At 37.5% G+C, this 20895-nt stretch overlaps 1 protein-coding gene across 1 annotated transcript; it reads left to right on the top strand.

Annotated features, from left to right (window-relative positions):
* The first annotated feature begins 1213 nt into the window (after positions 1 to 1213).
* On the top strand, positions 1214 to 20595 carry LOC126967496 (chondroitin sulfate synthase 2). Its single transcript, XM_050811983.1, has 10 exons — positions 1214 to 2270; positions 3290 to 3640; positions 5387 to 5538; positions 8809 to 8946; positions 10425 to 10576; positions 11846 to 11951; positions 12872 to 13150; positions 14575 to 14844; positions 17064 to 17235; positions 20534 to 20595. Exons 1-10 carry the CDS (start codon positions 1997 to 1999, stop codon positions 20593 to 20595), a joined length of 1956 nt encoding a protein of 651 aa, XP_050667940.1. The 5' UTR covers positions 1214 to 1996.
* Positions 20596 to 20895: the final 300 nt, after the last annotated feature.

Raw genomic sequence — 20895 nt, 5'->3', positions numbered from 1 at the left:
ATTATGGGTACCACAACGGCGCCTATTTCTGCCGTGAATCAGTAATGTGTAAACATTACTGTGTTTCGGTCTGAAGGGCGCCGTAGCTAGTGAAATTACTGGCAAATGAGACTTAACATCTTAAGTCTCAAGGTGACGAGCGCAATTGTAGTGCCGCTCAGGTCTAATAAGGGCGGCATGTGGCTATCCAAATCCGGGAGCTGCGTTGGCGACCCAACTAATGGGGCAGACCAAACGACAAATTATATTTCTTTGCTTGAGGATCCGGAAGAGACGATGATGAATCAGGTGATAAAATCTAAATATATATATTTCTTTTGTGCGTCTGTTGTAACTGAACTCCTCCGAAACGACTTGAACGATTTTAATGAAACTTTCTGTGTGTCTTCAGGTGGATTTGAGAATGGTTAAAATTTACAATTGAACTACCTCCTAAACGGCTGGACCGATTTTGATGATTTTGTGGGTTCCAGTGAATTTGAGATTGGTTTAGATTTTCTCAATTCCGTCCATATATCTTAATATATATTATATTTCTTTTGTGCGGCTGTTGTAACTGAACTCCTCCTAAACGGCTGGACCGATTTTAATGAAACTATCTGTGTGTCTTCAGGTGGATTCGAGAATGGTTTAGAGTCACAATTGAACTACCCCCTAAACGGCGATTTTGATGATTTTTTTGTGTGTTCCAGTGAATTTGAGATCGGTTTAGATTCTCAATTCCGTCCATATAATATAATTCTCCTGCTCATGTGTATGTTAGTGAACTCCTCTTAACGACTGGACCGATTTTTCAAATTTAAGACGTGTGTACAGGACAACGTCTGTCGGGTCCACTAGTTAATTATATAATATCACTTTTTATGTTAAAATATTAAAGCTTGCAATTAATAAAACACTACGTGTGTCACGCTAACCCTAAGATTGTCCTCTGTCTGACGTTCACTGGAACACTCTAAAAAAGTCATCAAAATCGGTCCAGCCACTTAGGATGGTTCAATTATTATGAATCTAAGCCATCCTCTAATCCACTTGAACACACAGAAAATTTCATTCAAATCGGTCCCACCGTTTAGGATGATTACACTGTCAAAACACGTACAGAAGAATTATAATATATAATATATATAAACTCAAAACTTAATAACATAACACTCAGCTCAGTTAACAGTAGATTTTAGCAAAGACATACCGCCTAGTCTTTCGACGACGTACATTACATATTTTTAGAAAAGGTCTAAATGTCAACTTATTTTTTTCCCCGTTAATGGGAAAGGCAAAGGCATAGCCATGCAGCCATCGTCAAAGGTACCTATGGTTCTGTCTAATTATCACCTGGCTCGAATGACGTTCTAGGAAGTACGGTCAGCAAGAAAAACTCAACATAGCAGCATCAATTGGTAGGCCAGTAAAAATAGAATTTAACCTCGCAATATTATCGATCCAATTTTTTTGTAAGGCTTAGGGTCACTTACTGAGCATAAAATCACTAAATGCTATACCCAGATTTTTCTTTTTTTTCTTTCTTTCTCTATTTTTTCATTTTTTCTCGTACATGCATACATTATATTAGTAAATAACCATATCTTTATACATAAATTATATATAAGGATATGGTTATTATTGTACTGTACGTCGTCGAAAGAGTAAAGACTAGGCGGTGTGGTCTATAGACTATAGGCCTGCACGGGCAAATAAAAAAAAACTAATACGTCGTCGTTAGTTTTTACATCCTCTTTGCTAAAAATCTACTGTTAAGTGTTAACTGAGCTGAGTGTTATGTTATTCAGTTTTGAGTTTATTATTAGTTAATTAGTTACTTACTAGTTAATACTCCTATCTATGGCTGTTACCGAGTTATACTATGTAACGTGTTATGTATTGTTATTTAGTTGTTGAATATTTTAAATTATAAATCATAAAACGATTCTCGCTTTTTTATAAGTCAAGTAGATTATATCTAATCTCTACTGACCATTGAATGTGATAACGGATAATGTTGTCTCGATACGTGGTGTCGCAAGTGAAGCACAATTCGTACTTCCTTGTGGGTTTGACCCTTGGTCTGTGGGTTGCGCTAGTGCTGGTACCCATAGATGATGAGGAGGCGTGTGTCAGTGCCGCAGTTAGCGGGCCCGGAGCTGACAATGATGAATTCGAACCGAATCGTGAGGAACGTCCTCTGGGATCCGCTGGTCAGCCGGGCCGGAGTGTGCAGCGACCTCGATACTATAGCACCGAGCTAGGAATGCGCGCAGGACTGCTGGCAGGTTAGAAACCATAATCATAACATGACAAATGATTCTTTGCTGTATGAAGACTATTTTAAAATAATCTACAATCTTTTACTTACTTAATTACAAATTAAATGATACAAAAATAATTAAATCAAAATATTGTGTTTGATATTGATATTAGTGTTTGAGACTCAATCTACATAGAAAATTTGTTTTGAAATTGTTCTACATGCACTGGTATAGAGTAAAATGGAATTCTCTTCTCACATCTGAAATCACTACTAGAGAAAGTGTAGTCAAACCTTTGTTATGGACTTGTATAAAATGAGTTACAATTTCCTACCAATTTCCATTTATTTACCCGACTGTTAATCTTCTCAGCTGGGATATAAGTTCTCAAAATGCTTTAAAGATAGGCAGAGTTATTTTATATCAGTTTGGCTTTCAGTGAGAAGAATTTAAAATGTTAGATTAATTTATATATATTTATTTAGTTCCCAGCAACACTCCTGTGATTCCTCTGGTATTGGAGGAGAATGTGTGAGGTGTCGATCACTTAAACTGTGACCCATACATATTGTTTGCCCTCCTTAAATAAAAATCTTCCATTAAATAAAAATACAAAAGTGAGACTAGTCTGCTTCATACTTGTTAAAGTAAAATTAAATCCAGTCTGATTATGGTATATAGCAATACAATATAGCCTTGGGCAATTATATTGTGTGTGCACACTCATTACATAGACAGTGTAGATTAATAATCATAGAAGTAAATCTTGTGTGAGTCAGACTCCATATTAATAGTTCCTTTTAAACTAACTTTAAATAATATATGTATATGCATTGAGAATCACTTTAATCTTCCAAAAGCGGCAAGTACCCCAGGGCACTAGGTTTTTAAGATATACCAAAAACGAAAGTGCAGTGCCCTCACCAAGTTCTGACCCTTATTTTGTTTATAAGATGGTTTATTTTGCATGGTCTTATATCTTGTTTCAATAGCTTTCTTAACTTATATTATCTTGCTTAACTTTAAATCTTAATAATTTACAGGTGCATTAAGTTCAGAAGAAGTATTGGACACTCGGGGAGCTGCTCTGAACAATACTGCTGCACACTTACAGCCCGCTCTGCGATTCTTCATCACAGCAAGCAGTCTAAAAGCAACCCCAGGGCGTGCTAATGTAGTTGGTTTTACAGACACCAGAGAAATGCTTAAACCATTCCATGCACTGAAATATCTTGCTGATAATTACTTGGAAGAGTATAATTTTTTCTTTTTGGTGTCTGATTCCTCATATGTGAATGCTCGTCGATTGAACGAACTAGTATCTAAGCTAAGTGTTAGTCAAGATGTGTACATGGGAACTGTGGCAGATGACGACACCCATTACTGTACCTTGGGTATGTATTTTGAGATTCTCATATTATTACAATATTTTCATATTTTTCTTACCAGGATATCATAAGCTATTCAGAATTATGTATTTCATTTTAGTTTAAAAATAATCCTCTATTATACTACTCAAAAAGAAAAAGAACTGTGAGAAGACTGCAATGAGCTGGAATAAACTCGAACTTGCCTGCCAGAGGCCCCTCCTTCTTACATGCCATTGAATAGCTTTAGAAATTGGAACTATTCACATTCATGAGTCCTTATTTTGCTTAAAGCCAGACGATAGAAATATCCGCGAGTTTCTCTACCATAATTGAAAGATCTTTAGAAATTGGAACTATTCACATTCATGAGTCCTAATTTTGCTTAAAGCCAGATGATAGAAATATCCGCGAGTTTACCATAATTGAAAGATCGTTAATATAGATTAAAAAGAGAAACGGGCCAAGGATCGAACCCTGTGGCACGTGTATCTCTGCATCTGAGTCTATTGATTATATACCGCAAATGTCTTCATACTATTTTCGACTCCTTACGTAAGGAGTCATTAATTTTAAAGAATTGTCGCAAAGACCATAAAATTTAAGCTTAAGTGACATGGTACTGAGATCGGCGTAATCAAAAGCCTTCTAAAGGTCATAGAAAATAGCTATTGCATCAAGGGAGTCCTCCCAAGAGTCAAACACATGTTTAACAAATGCCATTCCAGCATCCATGGTTGACTTTCCCCTCGTAAAATCAAATTGCTTGGTGTGTAGTAGATTAGTTACGTTAAAGTGTGAAAGCAATTGATTTAGTTTTTCAAAGATTTTACTATACTCTGGTAGAATTGCTATAGGTCGATAGTTGTTGGTATCCTCGGTGGCTTCTGACTTCTTAAATAGTGGTATTATTCTAGATCTTCGGTGACATCCATTTCTTTCTCGATTTCGGATCCTTCGGTATGTAAAAAAAAAGCTTTTCCAGTGTTTTAAACTGATACTGTATTTCTTATTCATTATTAGTATATTATTACCCGCTCACTAGATGCGCCTTATTTAAATGTAAATACCATGCTTCACGCGAAGCGAGAGCACCAGTGAACGAGTCCCCGCACCCGGCGGCTAGCAGGAAAATCACGTCATCACGCTTTCGATTGCCGAGAATGGTTGATGTAATATCAAACGAAAATGCGTTCATTGAACTTAATTTTTCAGAAATTTTCAAAGCTAGCAAAAAATCAAATCACCTTTATTCTCGTATCTTTTTCAAGATTGCTTTACAAAAAAAAAGTTTGGCATCTCTAATGAATAGTGAAAATAAACAAAAGTCGATACATACCTCTTTTCCTAGATAGATGTATGTGTGTGGTAATAATATTCCCTGGATCAGAATCATCATCATCATCATCAGCCAGAAGACGTCCACTGCTGGACAATGGCCTCCCCCAAAGATTTACACGACGATCGGTCCTGCGCTGGCCTCATCCAATGTATTCCGGCGTTGACCAGATCGTCGGTCCATCTTGTGGAGGGCCTACCAACACTGTGAATTCCGCTACGTGGTCGCCATTCGAGGACTTTACTTCCCCAACGGCCATCTGTCCGTCGAACTATGTGACCTGCCCACTGTCAGTTTCGCAATCATTTCGGTTATATCGGTGACTGTGATTCTCCTACGGATCTCTTCATTTCTGATTCGATCTCGCAGGGAAACTCCGAGCATAGAGAATATTGTATAATAGTTATGGTAAGATAAGGGTGTGTTGTCTGCAGAGGGAGGTATCCTGCTGTCTAACTCGGTGCTACGCGCAGTGCACGGTGCACTGGATTGGTGCGTGCGGAACTCGTACTCGCCGCACCACCACGAGAACATCGGCCGCTGTGTGCTGCACGCTGCACACCTACCTTGTGCCTCGCACCTGCAGGTACCACCCACAGTACTGGTCTACTGTTATAACCTTACGACCGTTCCCAATATACTATCTACAGATAGAGATAAATTACTACCTTCTACTGTCAGTAACTAGCTGTCCCAATATACCCGATAAGTCATTCTTATCGCCTTATATTGGGACGCGTGAATTGCAATTTCCATACAAACTTCTATCGCTGGTAAGCTATACGTCCTCCGATTGACAGACAGCGTGTGCGGATAAGGTGAGTTACCGTCGATACATTTATTGGGACAGAAAAGTCAACGATAGTTACGATTTTTATCTCAAGTAAGAGATAGACTGAATATTGGGAACGGCCGTTAGTGGACGTGGCTAACCCTTTGCGAGCCGATCCGTCAAAGCTTCAAATCAGTTGATTGCCGAGCGATTTTCGTGCGAGGATTTTACGAGCTCGAATTATTATTATTTATATGAGTATTATTTTACGTATAGCAAAATAATACTTATAGTTAGGATAAGTTCAATAAATGTATCTGAAAGCTATCGAAATAAGACCCGGCATCAATAATTCATATTGTGTTTTATTTTATTTTACACACACGACACAAAGTGGTGTTATTTATCAGTGTTCATGGTTTTATAATCATCTTCATATGTTCTTTCTAAAACAAAACTAAAATATACAAGCTTTCATAGTAATAATATTCGTTACGAAAGACAAAGAAGAATTCCTTGACCTTGATCGACCTTGAAGTGCGTGATTGCTTGTGGACGTCCGTTTTTTTCACCGGATAACGGACCGTCAATAAACGGCTATCCTTGTATACATACAATTCCATGTCAATATCACCCATTTTTAAAAGAACGCAGGTAGACGGCACTCAATTAACAGAAAACAGGCAATACGTCCGGCAGCGTCAACACGCACCAATACACTGGCGTGGATGACCACCATTTCTTACACCGGACCGGTGTCCGTCGCGCCGAGGGGAAGGGGTGGTGCATCCGGCGTAAATTGTTCGCCGGACCGATGTCCGGTGCATGTACACACATTCATTATAATTCATACACCATCCGGCAAAAAACACGATCCGTTATCCGGTGAAAAAAACGGACGTCTACAAGCGCTCTAAAAATGTAACTTATATTTGGACAAAATAACTACTGAAATATATTTTGCAATAGTTTTTCAAGTAAGGTCAAGATATTTCAACATATTTCAAAATCAATAAATAATAAAAAACAGACAAAGGAATCGACATTCAAAGTCCTTATTAACATGAATTGACGCTCTTTCAAGTCGAATTTATATTAAGTAACAAAAACTATATATTATAGTATTATAATAATTAGAATGTCTTGGAAATATAGTCTAGCGTTATAACTAAGCTTGAACCAAGAATATGTAAAATGTTTACAAATAGACATTTTGTTTACGAATGGTTTGTTCGGACGTATAACGTTTCCCGCGTTTATTTGCAAGGCAGCTTGTCATTTGGAAAACTTCAGAATTATCATTGTATTGTCAGTGTTGTCCACGATATTATAAACATTTTGCATTTTATTTCTTTATCATCAGTTATAACTTTATACAAAGTTTATTTGTAAGGCCGTAGATGTATTATAAAAGTAGCAACTTACCAAATATTGGTTAAAACTTCGAAAAAAAAAACAATAATTCTGCGAACTTCAATAACACGTGGGCGGCCGATAAAGACTGAAGTCCCCATTGTATTTCTTTTAATTTATACAGAATTTTACGGACTTTTATTATATCATGAGTTCAAAGTAAAAAAAGCAATTACTGATAACAAAATAAGGCGAGAAATCGAATGAGGTCGTGTGGATTTCGTCGTTGTTCCATATGGAACGGTGGTTTCTCGAATTGTTGTACATGGAACCGCGTTAAGCATAGAGCTAATTAGAGCTGGGCGTTATAACACACAACACATTACATATTACAATATATTTTTACAACAGTATAAAATTTACCACTAGACTGTTATAATATAATTATATAAATTATTTCCGTACTATTAAAATTCGTTTGAAATTTAATTACAACGCCATCGAGTCTGTACACGAGCAGAAAGTGTCGCGTTTCTTTTATTAAATTAAAATTTTGCAAATCTAATGTTTTTTAACAGACGGCCCTTTATCTAATTCGCTTTAGTAAGTCCTTAGTATTCAAAGTAATGTGAACACTTCGCATATCACAATAAAAGCTATTTTTAATTGCGACGAACAAATATAAAATTATAACGATGTAAATTGTACGATGTTGTATACAGCATTTGAGGATCCTGCGTGGAATCTTTCGTGAGTTCTAACGCACCAAGTAACGCGAGCCGCTTTTTGCTCTTCACAGAGCAAATGCGGTATCCATCGGGAAAACAACTTTTTACACCTAATTGTTCATGCAAGATTATTTGTATTTGACTCATGCCAATGTCTAAAGTTGCCTGAATTTCGCGGTATGTCACATGTCGATCTTCCTCAATCAGCTTACTTACAGCATCAACGTTTTCTTTGGTGACTGCAGTTTTTGGACGACCTTGACGGGAATCATCACTGAGCTTGACACGTCCACGTTGGAATTCAGCAAACCAGCGATAAATTGTGGTTTTGGATGGGGCTTCATCAGCAAATGCAGAAATCATCCGGTCAACACACCGTTTTTGTGTTAAACCACTTTGAAAGTCATAATAAATCATCGCTCTAGAATTTTCTCGAGTCAATTCCATTTTCTCAACGACTAAACAAGTTTGAATAGACCTTGTGACAAGACCGAGAATCTTTTTTTAAATAAATAAATTGTATTCGATTTTTAAAACCAAGGAGTTTTCAATTAAAAAGATTTTAATATGACAGGAACAGTGGCAATATTCCATTCCCGATACTTTTAGTGCAGCCCTCGAAGACAGTGTTAGTGTAAAAATAAAAGTTTTGTGAATAGTGTAGATATACGTTTAGTTAATTGTTCTGAGTAGGTACACAGGTAAAAGAAAGGTTTCTAAAAAGCACAACAAAAAACTTCCATCTACCTAGTACTTATATAATTCATTGAAAAATTATAACAGTTTAGCCCACCTCTAGAGCTAATGTGCTGAACTGGTGTGTGTGTAACTACTAATACTCTCCGCACCACCACGAGAACATCGGCCCTGCGTGCTCTGCACGCCGCGGGCGTGCCACTCGCAGATCACAGTACTGTTGTAACCCACGTGGGTAACACTGCTCTGGACTTTTAGAAGTTTTCGCAAATAATTTAACTGATATACGCGTGTGTGGATATTTCAGGGTGAGACATACGAGTCCGCGCGCGCGGTGAGTGACGCCGAGCCGCTGTGGCTCCGTGAGCAGCTCGCGGACGCCGTGACCGTGTATCCTCTGTCCGCGCCGCACCACTTCTATGAGCTGCACGCCTACGTGTGCCGAGTGAGTCTTCATTGTATTTAAGGCCTTCCACACGGTCGGTACCGACCGCCGACCATCGTGTTCTTGGTCGGGTTGATGTAAAATCAGTTGACAATATTTGATCTATGTTAACGCCATTGGCTAATGTATCGGCGGCCAACGCTATTGCTTCACTCAGCCTAGCGAAATGCAGTTATTGAAAGATTGGCAGATGACGGATATAATCTTGTAAAAGATGGAGATAGCCTAAATCCACTACGTTTTAACTGTTCGCTTTATTACTCCATTTACATTTCCAACCATGCCAAATCACTGCTCATTTTATACTAAACTAAATTTCAATTTTTACTTAGGCAGTCCCTGCTCTTATTTCATAGTATTAACATTCTCTTTGGCTTAAGGATGGTCTTGTCAGTCGTCTTGGGCGCACGTATCCGCGCGTTGTATTGTATAGTTGTAATAATAATACTAATTCGCTTTTTTAGCAATAGTTTTATTCACTTATTTTTTTTCTTCTTCATTCAAACATAAAAAAGTTGGTCCAACTAAGAACACGTAGGTCGGCGGTTCATGCCCATCGTGTAGGAAGGCCTTATCATATTATATGATTTTAATTGAGATTTACCATTAGTGTTGGTGAATTAACTTAGATTAAATTCTATTCATCCGATAAAATATAATAAGTATTTAACCATTTTCAATTTTGGTCCCCGTGTACATAGATACATATAACTTCAAATAGCCTGTGAACTAATCAACAATTAACACCAAATACATAACAATTTAGTACTAATGTATGTCACGTTATTGATAAGTTCACTTTGCGTTGCGTAGAGACGTCGCTTCATTGTGTGTCTTCTACCGCATTTATCACGGGGAGTGTTCCGAAGAGCTGTTTCACCTGATTCCTGCCGCCGCATTCTACCTTCGCACGACACGCCACAAGTTGGGATATCATCCCCACCATCTGGATGTGTGGCGGTCTTTCACAGTGCGGTTTTCAAGGAGCTTTCTTCCACATACCACAAAGCTTATGACATGGGTACCTTCAAAATAATCGCGTGCACCTTCCTTAAAGGCCGGCAACGCTTCTGTGATTCCTGTGGTATTGTAAGAAAATGACTATTTAATTTAAGACATTGACTATTTGACGTTTGAGTGTGTTTGTTGCATCATTTTACATTTCACATATTATATTGTAATTGAAATGATCTGTAAATCTTGATATAAAAGAGTGGCAATGAGTTTCTTGCTACTTCTTCCCATTAGCTCAACCCTTTACGAAGTAGCGGTAGATTCTATAAGAAAAATATTTGTTTTTTTTGACATTCATAAGTGTCATTTTCGTGACCTACTTGAATAAACTGATTTTGATTTTGAATGTGGACGGCGGTGATCACTTAATATCAGGTGACCCGTACGCTGGTTTGTCGTCCTTTTCCATATAAAAAAAAAGTTACCGTATAATAGGGTTGATGTGAGGCTGTGATGTGTTGCAGGTGTACCTGGAGCGGCTCCAGCGGCAGGTGGCTGCGGAACGAGCTGGTGCGGCCCGCTCCCTGCGGCGACACCCGCGCGGCTTCCGGAACACCACGTGGCCCAGCGCGCTGCGAGCTGACGCCGGCCTGGCTCCGCCCTCACCCGCCTCCAGGTACACACACTGGTGACAGTAACTACTTCGAATAAAAGCTCCAGAAGAGGGAGGGAAAGTTAATGGATCCAAAGATTAAAAATTACTACGGCAAAAGATAAACGGCCATTCCCAATATTCAGTCTCTAACTCTTGTTGACTTTTCTGTTCCAATAAACTTATCGATGGTAACTCACTTTATCCGTACACGCTGTCTGTAAACGGGACGTTACCAGCGATAGAAGTTTGTATGGACATTGCAATTCACGCGTCCCAATATAAGGCGATAAGAATGACTTATCGGGTATATTGGGACAGCTTCAGATTATTGCCAGCTAATTACTGATAGTAGAAGTTGGTAATTTATCTTTATCTGTAGATAGTATATTGGGAACGGCCGTAAATAAATGTGTGGTGCCAGTCATATACAACGAGAAAGCGTGGCTGAGGAGTGTTTCCAAAATAAAAAAAAAACAGTTAAATTTTAAATGAAATATACGCTGTTGAATATCATTAAATAACTCTCACTAACAACAGGTTCATTGTTACTCAACAATGCTATATGCTAATTTAGGACAGCTTATGTAAAAGCGAATCTTTTTTCTAATAGTAATAATTCTAATTATGTTTAGTTCTAATAGTTTAATTTAAATTAAGTAGTTGTTAAGTATGTACGCATGGTTAAACTTGCCAACAAACTGTTAAAGTTTAGCAAGATATATCAATAACTTAAAAGTTTATTTATTAAATTATTAATATTATTAATATAAAATAAATAAAAAAAACTACTATTGTACACAATAATTAATAATATTAGGGATTGTCCCTGGTTGTTGCAATGTTTAAATATAAAAATACCTCGCCCTTAAAACGCACATGTCATTCAATCTAATTATTTCATGTAGATTCTTGTTCAAGTTGTTATGTAGAGAATAGTTTGGTTTGTTGTGTGAGTAAATTTTACAATAATAATTATTGTGTAGACATAGCTTCCTGTTCCAGTTTTTCAAAATTCAAAAAAAATTAAAATAATTTTATTTGAATTCTCAAAGGATTTGTGTGATCTCTTAAAGTATTTTTATGTTTGTATAGTTATAACAGACTGTTCGCTATTAAACTTTTTAATTAAGGAAATTACAGGTCTGATATCTGTTTTAATTTAGTAATTCATTTGTTAGACTGTCTGTTTCTGAATAAATAAATAAAAAAAAAATATATATATATTAAGAATTGAGAACCTCCTCCTTTTTTCCACATACACACAGTAACAGTCACGCCCCCTACCGACAGGTTCGACCACCTGCGCTGGACACGCTTCAATGGCACTCATGCGCTACTTCCCGATGACCTGCGCGCTGTGGGTCCGCTCACCGGTGCTATGCTACAAGCCGTGCAGGTACCGCTTTATATATGCAATACAATTTTAAAATCATTTATTGAACGGAAAAACCACTGATTCGAAAAGATATGTCTCAGACCTAGGAGATGAGACAAGCGCAATAAACAAAGTGGCCTTTTTTTTTTAAATAAAATAGCATTGTAATTAATGAATGTTATTCATTTAAATAGTCTGGGGACATCACTCTATTTTATTTATGTTATTTTTTACAACTCAGGAATAGTAACAGCTAATTATGTATTTTGAGATCACTTTTGAAATCCAAGATGGCCGCCCAAAAAAATTGTTTTGGATCTATACGTATGCGTGGTGGTTATAATGATAACCCTAATGCCCAAACAACTTAAAAGGCAATTTTTCGGAAGTTGTTGTGCCACATGGAACTAAAATCGTTGAAATCAGGAAACTGTGTGCTAATGAACACGAAACACTAGAAAACGTCAGTATTTTGATGTGTTCTTCTTCACTGCATAATATTAATACAACTGCTCCATCTTCACGGACTGATGATGCAAATGAAAATAAAAGTGACGGTTATATTATAGATAACTTAGAAGAAAATGGAGGCATAATGTCTCGTTTACTAGAACACAACCAAGGTTGTGAATATATATAGCAAATAGTTGGATATATAGCTGGTTTTGTGATCTCTAATTTACCATTTAAAATGTCCCATGCGTTTCCAGTTGATGTATCCAATATACGATAATTTATATTTATACAGTTTATTATTTATTGCTTTTTATGAAATAATTTATAATATTTAAACATCATATATTGGATGCAGCATCTAGCAAACTAATTTGTTATGTTATATATTACAGTCATTTAAAAAAAATACTCTATTTGATTGAAAAGAGTGACCATGGTAATGAGACATGGTGTATTTAAATGAGTCGTGTTACGGGCATGATTAGATGGTAGTGGAGGAGAGCACAGCGTGGGCCAAGCGGCGATGGGGCGCGAGTGGCGCGAAGCTGGTGGAGGGAGCCTGGTGCTGGCAGCCGCCGTACGCGCTGCGGTACTCGCTGCTGCTGCAGCTGGAGCAGGAGGAGGGGAGCCAGGTGTCGCGGTGTGTGCGGCAGCTGGAGGCGGTGAGGCCGCTGGGAGCCGCACGGCTGGCCCCCGCACGCTACGTCACCGAGAGCACGCGGCTGACGGTCGTCCTGCCACTGGGGGGGCACGACCCCCACGAGGTACGACAACAAGACATATTATGTCTTGATATTATCAAAATTAACTTATAGTATCTATACATTTTGAAAATTTTTGAACTGTCGGGGACCCAGTGCTCTGTGAACGGCTGGATCATCTCACCTCACCAAATAGCCCAACGGTAGACCAGTGTTGGTTTTCAAATCAGCAAAAATGCTGAGTTGGGACAAATTTTTTTAATCATATTTATTAGAAATATTTTAGTATTTTTGTTTGTTTATTAATCTTAATTGTATTTTTATTTTATATCCTTTGTATTTGTACAAACTATTTCTACGTTTCAAAAAAAATCTATTCCTTTTTTCTTTCATCTTGGGCGTTGCGTAGAGACGTATCTTCTACCGCATTTTAATAAAATGCATTGCATGCATATAGTGGGTAGTGTTCCGAACAGCTGTTTCACCCGATTCCTTCCCCCGAACTTCGCACGATACACTACAAATTAGGATATCATCCCCATCAACTGGATGTGTGGCGGTCCTCCACAGTGTGGTTTTCAAAGAGCTTTCTTCCACGTAATACAAAGCTGTTAAATGAACTTCCTTGTGCTGTGTTTCCGGGATGATACGACATGAAAGGGGTGGCTGAGCAGACTGAACACCTGTTACGCTGTAGATAAAGCGTCAATATAAACTTCCACTCCCTGACGCAGATAGTTAATGATTTAAGATCATCTAACAATCGATACCCCTAGATAGCCCTAATGCTTACAATATTTTATGCGGGTGCAGCAAAACCTACATTGCAGAAATGGGACTCAACCTCAGAACTAGGCCCAAGGAACACTGTATCCGCTCCATCCAATTCACGAAAGTTCTTAGTTAATCTATTCATAGTGTCTACCGTGAAAATTAAAACTCTGTTATTAGCGTTCTGTAAAAAGGGTTCGGGTCGGTACACAGTTAATAATTAGTGGAAATAATTGTCTGTCTGTCTTTCTCTCTATCTCCAGTCTATCGCCATTCATTCTGCACTTTCATGATGTTATGATTGACGCCATCGCATCCGTGGTTTACTGTTAGGTCTCTCTCGAGAACCTTTATTCAAGGGCAGGTTTACCCACGACCCATGTTTTCTGGCTATTCATCCTGCCCACTGCCACTTCAGACTGGCCAACCAGACTAGCTACTCGTTTGATGGCATTTGGGATCTTACTTAGCTCTTCATGTCAGGTATTTGTCTTGCGGTCTCAGCGTAATACCTACAAATTTCCTTTCTAGTTTCCTCTGATATACTTGTATTTTGTTTATACTCATTCGTCTGCCCTTCAAGTTTCTCTGGGTCCGTATACCACACTGAAATAGTATTCGCTCCATTAAGAACTGCTATATCACGGCTATTAGTCAGCTAATTTTCAATCAACAGTTTTAAATGTATATTGTGGGCATCACTCTGTCTGGCTCAGGAGTTTCTGCGGCGGTACGAGAGCGTGTGCGTAGAACGAGATGGCAACACGGCGCTGGTGGTGGTGGCAGATGCGAGATTAGTGGGGGAGGTGCAGGTGGCCACACGGGCGCTGCAGGCCCGGCGCCCCGCCGCGCTGGTGGACGTGCTGCCGGCGGGGGAGGGGGGGGACACATTGGACGCCGCTGCGCACCACCTGCAGGCCGCGGGGGACGCGCTGCTGCTGCTGCTCCGACCCGACGCAGAGTTCTCTCAGGACTTCCTGGATCGCGTGAGTACCAGCCACATACATGGGGCACACTAAAAGTTTTGCACTTCTAGCTAATCGGAACTATTTGAATTTCGAATGTTATATTTTTTTGAAACGTTGCAACCTTCTTAGTAAATAAAAAAAAATTGACGGGAAATCATTTGTTCATCATTATCACACATCAAAGTTCTACGTACGCGACGAAAATGGAATTAAGTGGAAAAGATTTGAGAGCGACGATTTTTTATGATTTTAAAAGTTCTCTCTCTCGGCTTTGCTTTCTTGCGCAAAAATGCTTTTGGGAGAGAAGCACCTTGCTTGAGCACCGTGAGGCGATGGTATGCTGAATTTAAGAGAGGTCGGGTTTCTTTACATGACGAATTTCGTGAGGGGCGGCCTTCAACTGCCGTCAACGAAAATAATGTGGCTACTGTTAAGCGGCTAATTGAAGAAAACCCACGGCTTACCTATGATACAATTGATTGGTATGAGCCAAATTCAGAAAATTTTTCACAAAGAATTGAAAGTTAGGAAACTTTGTTGTCATTGGATCCCTCATGAACTGACAGCGGAGCAGAAGCGGGCTCACGTGGAATGGTGCTCACAGATGCTAATGAAGTACGACCACGGACATTCTAATGCTGTTTATGACATTGTCACCTGAAATGATAATTTGATTTATTGTTTTGACTTAGTAATAAGTCCATTTAGCATTACCATGAGCAGTATGATAATATTTGCTCATTGATTATTAAACATAAAGTAAAGAAAGTGGTGAATAGTTTTTGAGATTTGAATTTATTTATTATCTTCTTATCATATTGTATACCAAGGCATTATGGCTTACAAATATTTTCTTTGAATGAACACTTTAATCATCTTTATCATGACTGGCAATGACGTGTATGTTATGACTAGATTACGAGTTATTAAGTCTTTTGTGGGGCGATGTATTTCCTTTACAACAAGATCGCAGAAAATGTTCACAACAAAAGTATTACGATATTCAAAAGAATTGTTAAAAAACCTTTGTGTGGTAAAGGTTACTATAACATAATTGACTTTCGTAATGATACCACAGATTGGGAATGGAGTGACCGCCCTTAAGCTAATAAATAATAAGTTTAATTGTACGATATAACTTTGAAACCATATTTTTTTTATAAAAAAAAAGAATTCGTTGCGCCCTTTCTTCTTAGGTCTGAGGCATTCTTTTTGGAATGGCTGGTAGTTTTTGACTTTCAATAAGTGATGTCACATGCAGGTGCGTGCATTGGTTTTCAAGCAAGGTGGGATTGAAATGAAATTTTGTGAAATCAATAGGAAATTCTCATCTAAATTGAAAATATACCTTATTAAAAATTGTTTATATTCATTAGACGAATATTTTCAATTGAAAACTTGACATTTTTTTTAAATAATTTAATATTAATAAATAATACTGCTACTCCTCTTTTGTTAAATTGATATTATTGTAACTAATGATTTAGAAATGTATTTTGTAAAATTTGCACGTCATAAATGTGGCAAACATGTACTTTATAATATTTATGCTGCTTGCTTCATCTATGCAATCTGTAGATTGACTACCGTAGGTAGTAAATTAACTTTAACACTAGCTCTATATTTATTTAGGTTCGTAACGAGGTAGGCACTGCCTAATTGCGTATATGATATCCACAGTCACACCTATCTATACATATAAATAAAATTGGAGTGTCTGTGTATTGAACTAACATTTTTTTTTTTACAATTTTTGTGTGTTTGTTCCGGTTAATCTCTGAAATGGTTGGACCGATTTTGATGGGATATTTATTGGCAGGTAGCTGATGTAATAAGAAGTAACTTAGGCTACGTTTAATTAATATCACCTGTTACGTGTCTCTTCGGGGGGTAATACGTCACAACAGCCGACCAATCACAGCGCGTCATTTCATGGGACGAGGGTATAAAAGGGCGGCTTCCGGCTCATTTGATTCAGTCTCTTGCTAGATTTCGGCGAGACAACACGTCCTGAGGATGCCTCGTGTAGAGGCGAAACACGTGTCGACTGTCGAATTGTTTTAAAAACAAATATTGGCGGAATGAACACTAAAGAAAACTTAAATCATTTGTATAATTATGGATTTCCGCAAAGTAACGCCTAATTCAATAAATTTACGTTTAATTAAATAATCGACTGTTAGGCGGAACAAGTTTTGAATAAAATTATTTGAATTTGAAGTATGGTGTATGCGCAGGTCCGTATGAACACTATCCGCGGTGAGCAGTGGTACTCGCCGGTGGGGTTCGCGCGGTACGTGGCGCCGGGCGGGGCAGGGGGGGCGGGGGCCGGGGCGCACCACGACACCGGCCGCTTCCTCCACACGCAGAACGACATCCTCGCAGTGTACAGGGACGACTATATTGCCGGTGAGTCTGTCATACAGACAGGTGTGTGGACAACCTTCAATCATTGATACGTGTTTGTTGTATTTTAACAAATATATTTAATTATTTTGTTGGCTTCGATTTTAAAGTGATATTGCAGAACCAAGGTCGTTAATATCTATTTATATAAAGAGTTCACATCGTATTTATAATATTAACATGTTAAGTAGGAATGACGCTAATGATTGTTATTATGTAGTCAAGGTATAATAACCACAACTATAGGAGTCGAGACGAACAGGACGTTCAGCTGATGGTATTTGATACGCTCTGCCCATTACAATGCAGTGCCGCTCAGGATTCAAATATATATCAGTTTATTCAAGTAAGTCACGAAAATGACACTTATGAATGTCAAAAAAAAAAAAAAATTTTTTGTTATTGAATCTACCGCTACTTCGTAAAGGGTTGAGCTAATGAGAAGAAGTAGCAAGAAACTCATTATAATAATAATAATAATAAAGCCTTTATTAATGATTTTCCATTTGATTTCTACATTTTAGTGTTAGTATGTTAGTACGGTTAGTCGACAAACATGATTATTTTATTATTAACTTTTATGTTAGTAAGTTATAATGCATGCACTATGTTAGTTTTCTTGATTATTTTCAAATGGATCCCAGTTGGGTAAAGGCCTCCTCCATTCCTTTCTATTTTTTTCCTTTTTCGAGCCAATTCGTTCCGCCAGTCTCTCTTATCTCATCGGTCCACCTTTTATGTGGTCTGCCCACATTTCTCTTTCCTACAGGTCCCTTCCATGTTGTGGTCTTAATGGTCCATCTAGCGTCTGTTAGTCTGGAAATGTGTCCGGCCCATTGCCACTTTAATTTTAATGCTTGATTTAAGGCATCAGTTAATTTTGTTTTCTTCCTTATCTTCTGGCTATGTATCTTATTAATTTTTCTTAATTTAAGCATGCTTCTTTCCATTCCGCGCTGACATGTCCTAATTAAGTGTTGTATTTTCTTCGTAAACACCCATGTTTGACAGCCATATAACAAAGTTGGATGAACACAGGATTCCATTACCGTTTTTTTGAATTCCAAGCTGTAGTTTCCTTTTAAAATTTCCTTCTGGCTCCAATATTTTTTCCAGGCTAGATTTATTCGTCGGTTTATTTCCTCTTCATGACTTATTTTATTGAAGGATATCAGCTTTCCTAGGTCATTCACAAAGTCAAGTGTTTGTGATCCGGCGCTTATTGGTACTGATAGACCATTTGTCATAATTTTTGTTTTCTCAAAATTCATTTCCAAGCCTACTATGACACTTGCTTCATGTAACTGATTAACCATAGATTCCAGTTGCTTTGGGTTCTCATTAAAGATGACTATATCGTCGGCAAATCGAAGATGACTTAAGAATTCTTTGTTGATCATAATACCTCTATTCACCCAGTTTATGTTGTTAAAAACTTCTTCTAGTACGGCTATGAATAATTTAGGAGACAGTGGGTCTCCTTGTCTGACTCCTCTTTCAATCCTGATGTCTTTTCCTTTATTTTCTAATTTAACTTTGCAAACACTGTTCATATATATATTTTTTATTATCTTTATGTATTTTGGGTTGACCTTTAGATTATTTAGAGTATTCCATATGGCTGTGTGGCTAATGCTATCGAAAGCTTTGCTGTAGTCCACAAAGGCTATGTAGAGGGTTTTATTATATTCTTTGTACTTCTCAATTATTTGTTCGACTGAATGTATATGATCCATTGTTGAGAAACCGGATCGGAAGCCAGCCTGTTCTTTGGGTTGTGTGGCATCTATGCGTTCTGTGATCTGGCTTAGTATTATTGATGCAAACAGTTTATAAATACTAGACATAAGACTAATGGGTCTATAGTTTGTTATATTATGAGGGTCTCCTTTTTTGTATAACAGTACTATTTCTGAAATAGTCCACTGCAAGGGTATAGTTTCTGTGGTTAATATTAAGTTGAAAAGTCGAGTGAGATGAGTTGTTATGGCGGGTATTCCTATTCTTATAGCTTCGGTCGTGATTCCATCCGGACCAGGACTTTTATTCAATTTCATTTGTTTTATGTGTTTTATAACTTCCGTGTCTTTCGATTTCCATAACATCAGTGTCGGTAATATTTGAGTACTCGAAAATTTCATTTCCTGCGTGTCCATCCGTACATTTATAGAGCTTCCTGTAGTATTCAGTAGCCTGTTCTAGTATGTCTATTCTTGAATTCGTTTCTATTGATCCCCTACTCAGTTTTTGGATCCATTTTTTATGTGATATTAATTCTTTCTTTGCCCGTTTTGTACTTCTATATTTAGCCAGATTGGTTTCTATTATTCTTTTTCTATATATTTCGTAGTCTTGTTTAATTGATTTTTTTGTTTCTTTGAATATTTTACTAAGTTCATTTCTAGTTTTTCTATCTTTAGGTTTTGTTTTTATAAGTTCTGATCTTTTTTTCAATAGGCTTTTTGTTGTGTCATTTAAGACATTTTTTGACTTTTTTGTATTTAGTTTTAAATTTAATCCCTTAGTAATAGCTTTTTCCAATGTATCGTAATATGTTTGAACATTATTTGTGTTTTGTTTTCCTTGCTCGAATTCTGATAAACATTTCTTTAGTTGTGTGATATATAGTTCTATTTCTTCTAGTGTGGTCGGGTGCTTTAAAGTTGTTTTAAAGTTTGTTCTTTTCTTCTTTTGAGTTCCAATTTTTAATGTAGCGCGTAGGGGTCTATGGTCTGAAGCAAAGTTAATATTTGTAATAACTTCTATATTTGTAATAAGTTTTGGTTTGCTACATAATATAAAGTCGATTTCATTTTTTGTTAATTGGTTTGGAGATATCCACGTCCATTTTCTACTCTCTTTTTTTTTGAAGTACGTGTTCATTATTGACATTTTGTATTCATTTGCAAATGAGATAAGTTGCTCACCTCTTTCATTACGTTTACCATAACCGTATCTGCCCATAATAGGGTATTCATGTTCTTTCGGCATTCCTATCTTTGCGTTAAAATCTCCTATAATGAGTATAGTACCGTGCGATAGGTCGAGAGCCGTTCTGATGTTATCATAGAACATTTCTATTTCATTTTCCGGTGCTTTCTCAGTTGGGGCATATACTTGTATGATAGAAAGATATAGCTTTGCGAATTTTAACTGTAGGAGGGCTACTCTTTCCGAGATTCCTTTATAGTTTACTATATTGTTTTTATGAGTTTTATTTATAAGGAATTCGACTCCGTATAAGCCTTTAGTCTCTCCCATGTAACATAATATATGGTCAGTGTACTCTTCGATGTTGCAGTTGTTCCTTCTTACTTCAGAGAGTCCCATTACGTCGAAATTGATGTTTTCAAGAGCGTGTGATAACTCTAGGTACCTTTCATAAGATGATAAGGTTCTTACATTGTATGTACATATCCTTAGTAGATTGTTTCTTGGGTTAGTCTTACAATTTTGTATGTACGTTTTAGATGGAGGGTATTGGTCTAATTTCCCACGAAGACCACTCGGGTTGGGAAATGTTTTTCTAATGTTATGGTTACTTACTTGTTCTTTTGTGCGCGGGTTGTTTTGGTGGCCGATTGCTATTTGCTAACTACTGTGCTCTCCTGTGTTTTGTTGTTTTGATGAGGACGGATATGAATCTGATCTGCAGCGCATTAA

Source organism: Leptidea sinapis, chromosome 13, assembly GCF_905404315.1.
Source record: "Leptidea sinapis chromosome 13, ilLepSina1.1, whole genome shotgun sequence".
Taxonomy (NCBI): domain Eukaryota; kingdom Metazoa; phylum Arthropoda; class Insecta; order Lepidoptera; family Pieridae; genus Leptidea; species Leptidea sinapis.
The sequence above is the reverse complement of the archived record's forward strand: the minus strand, read 5'-3'. Positions and strand labels throughout refer to the sequence as shown.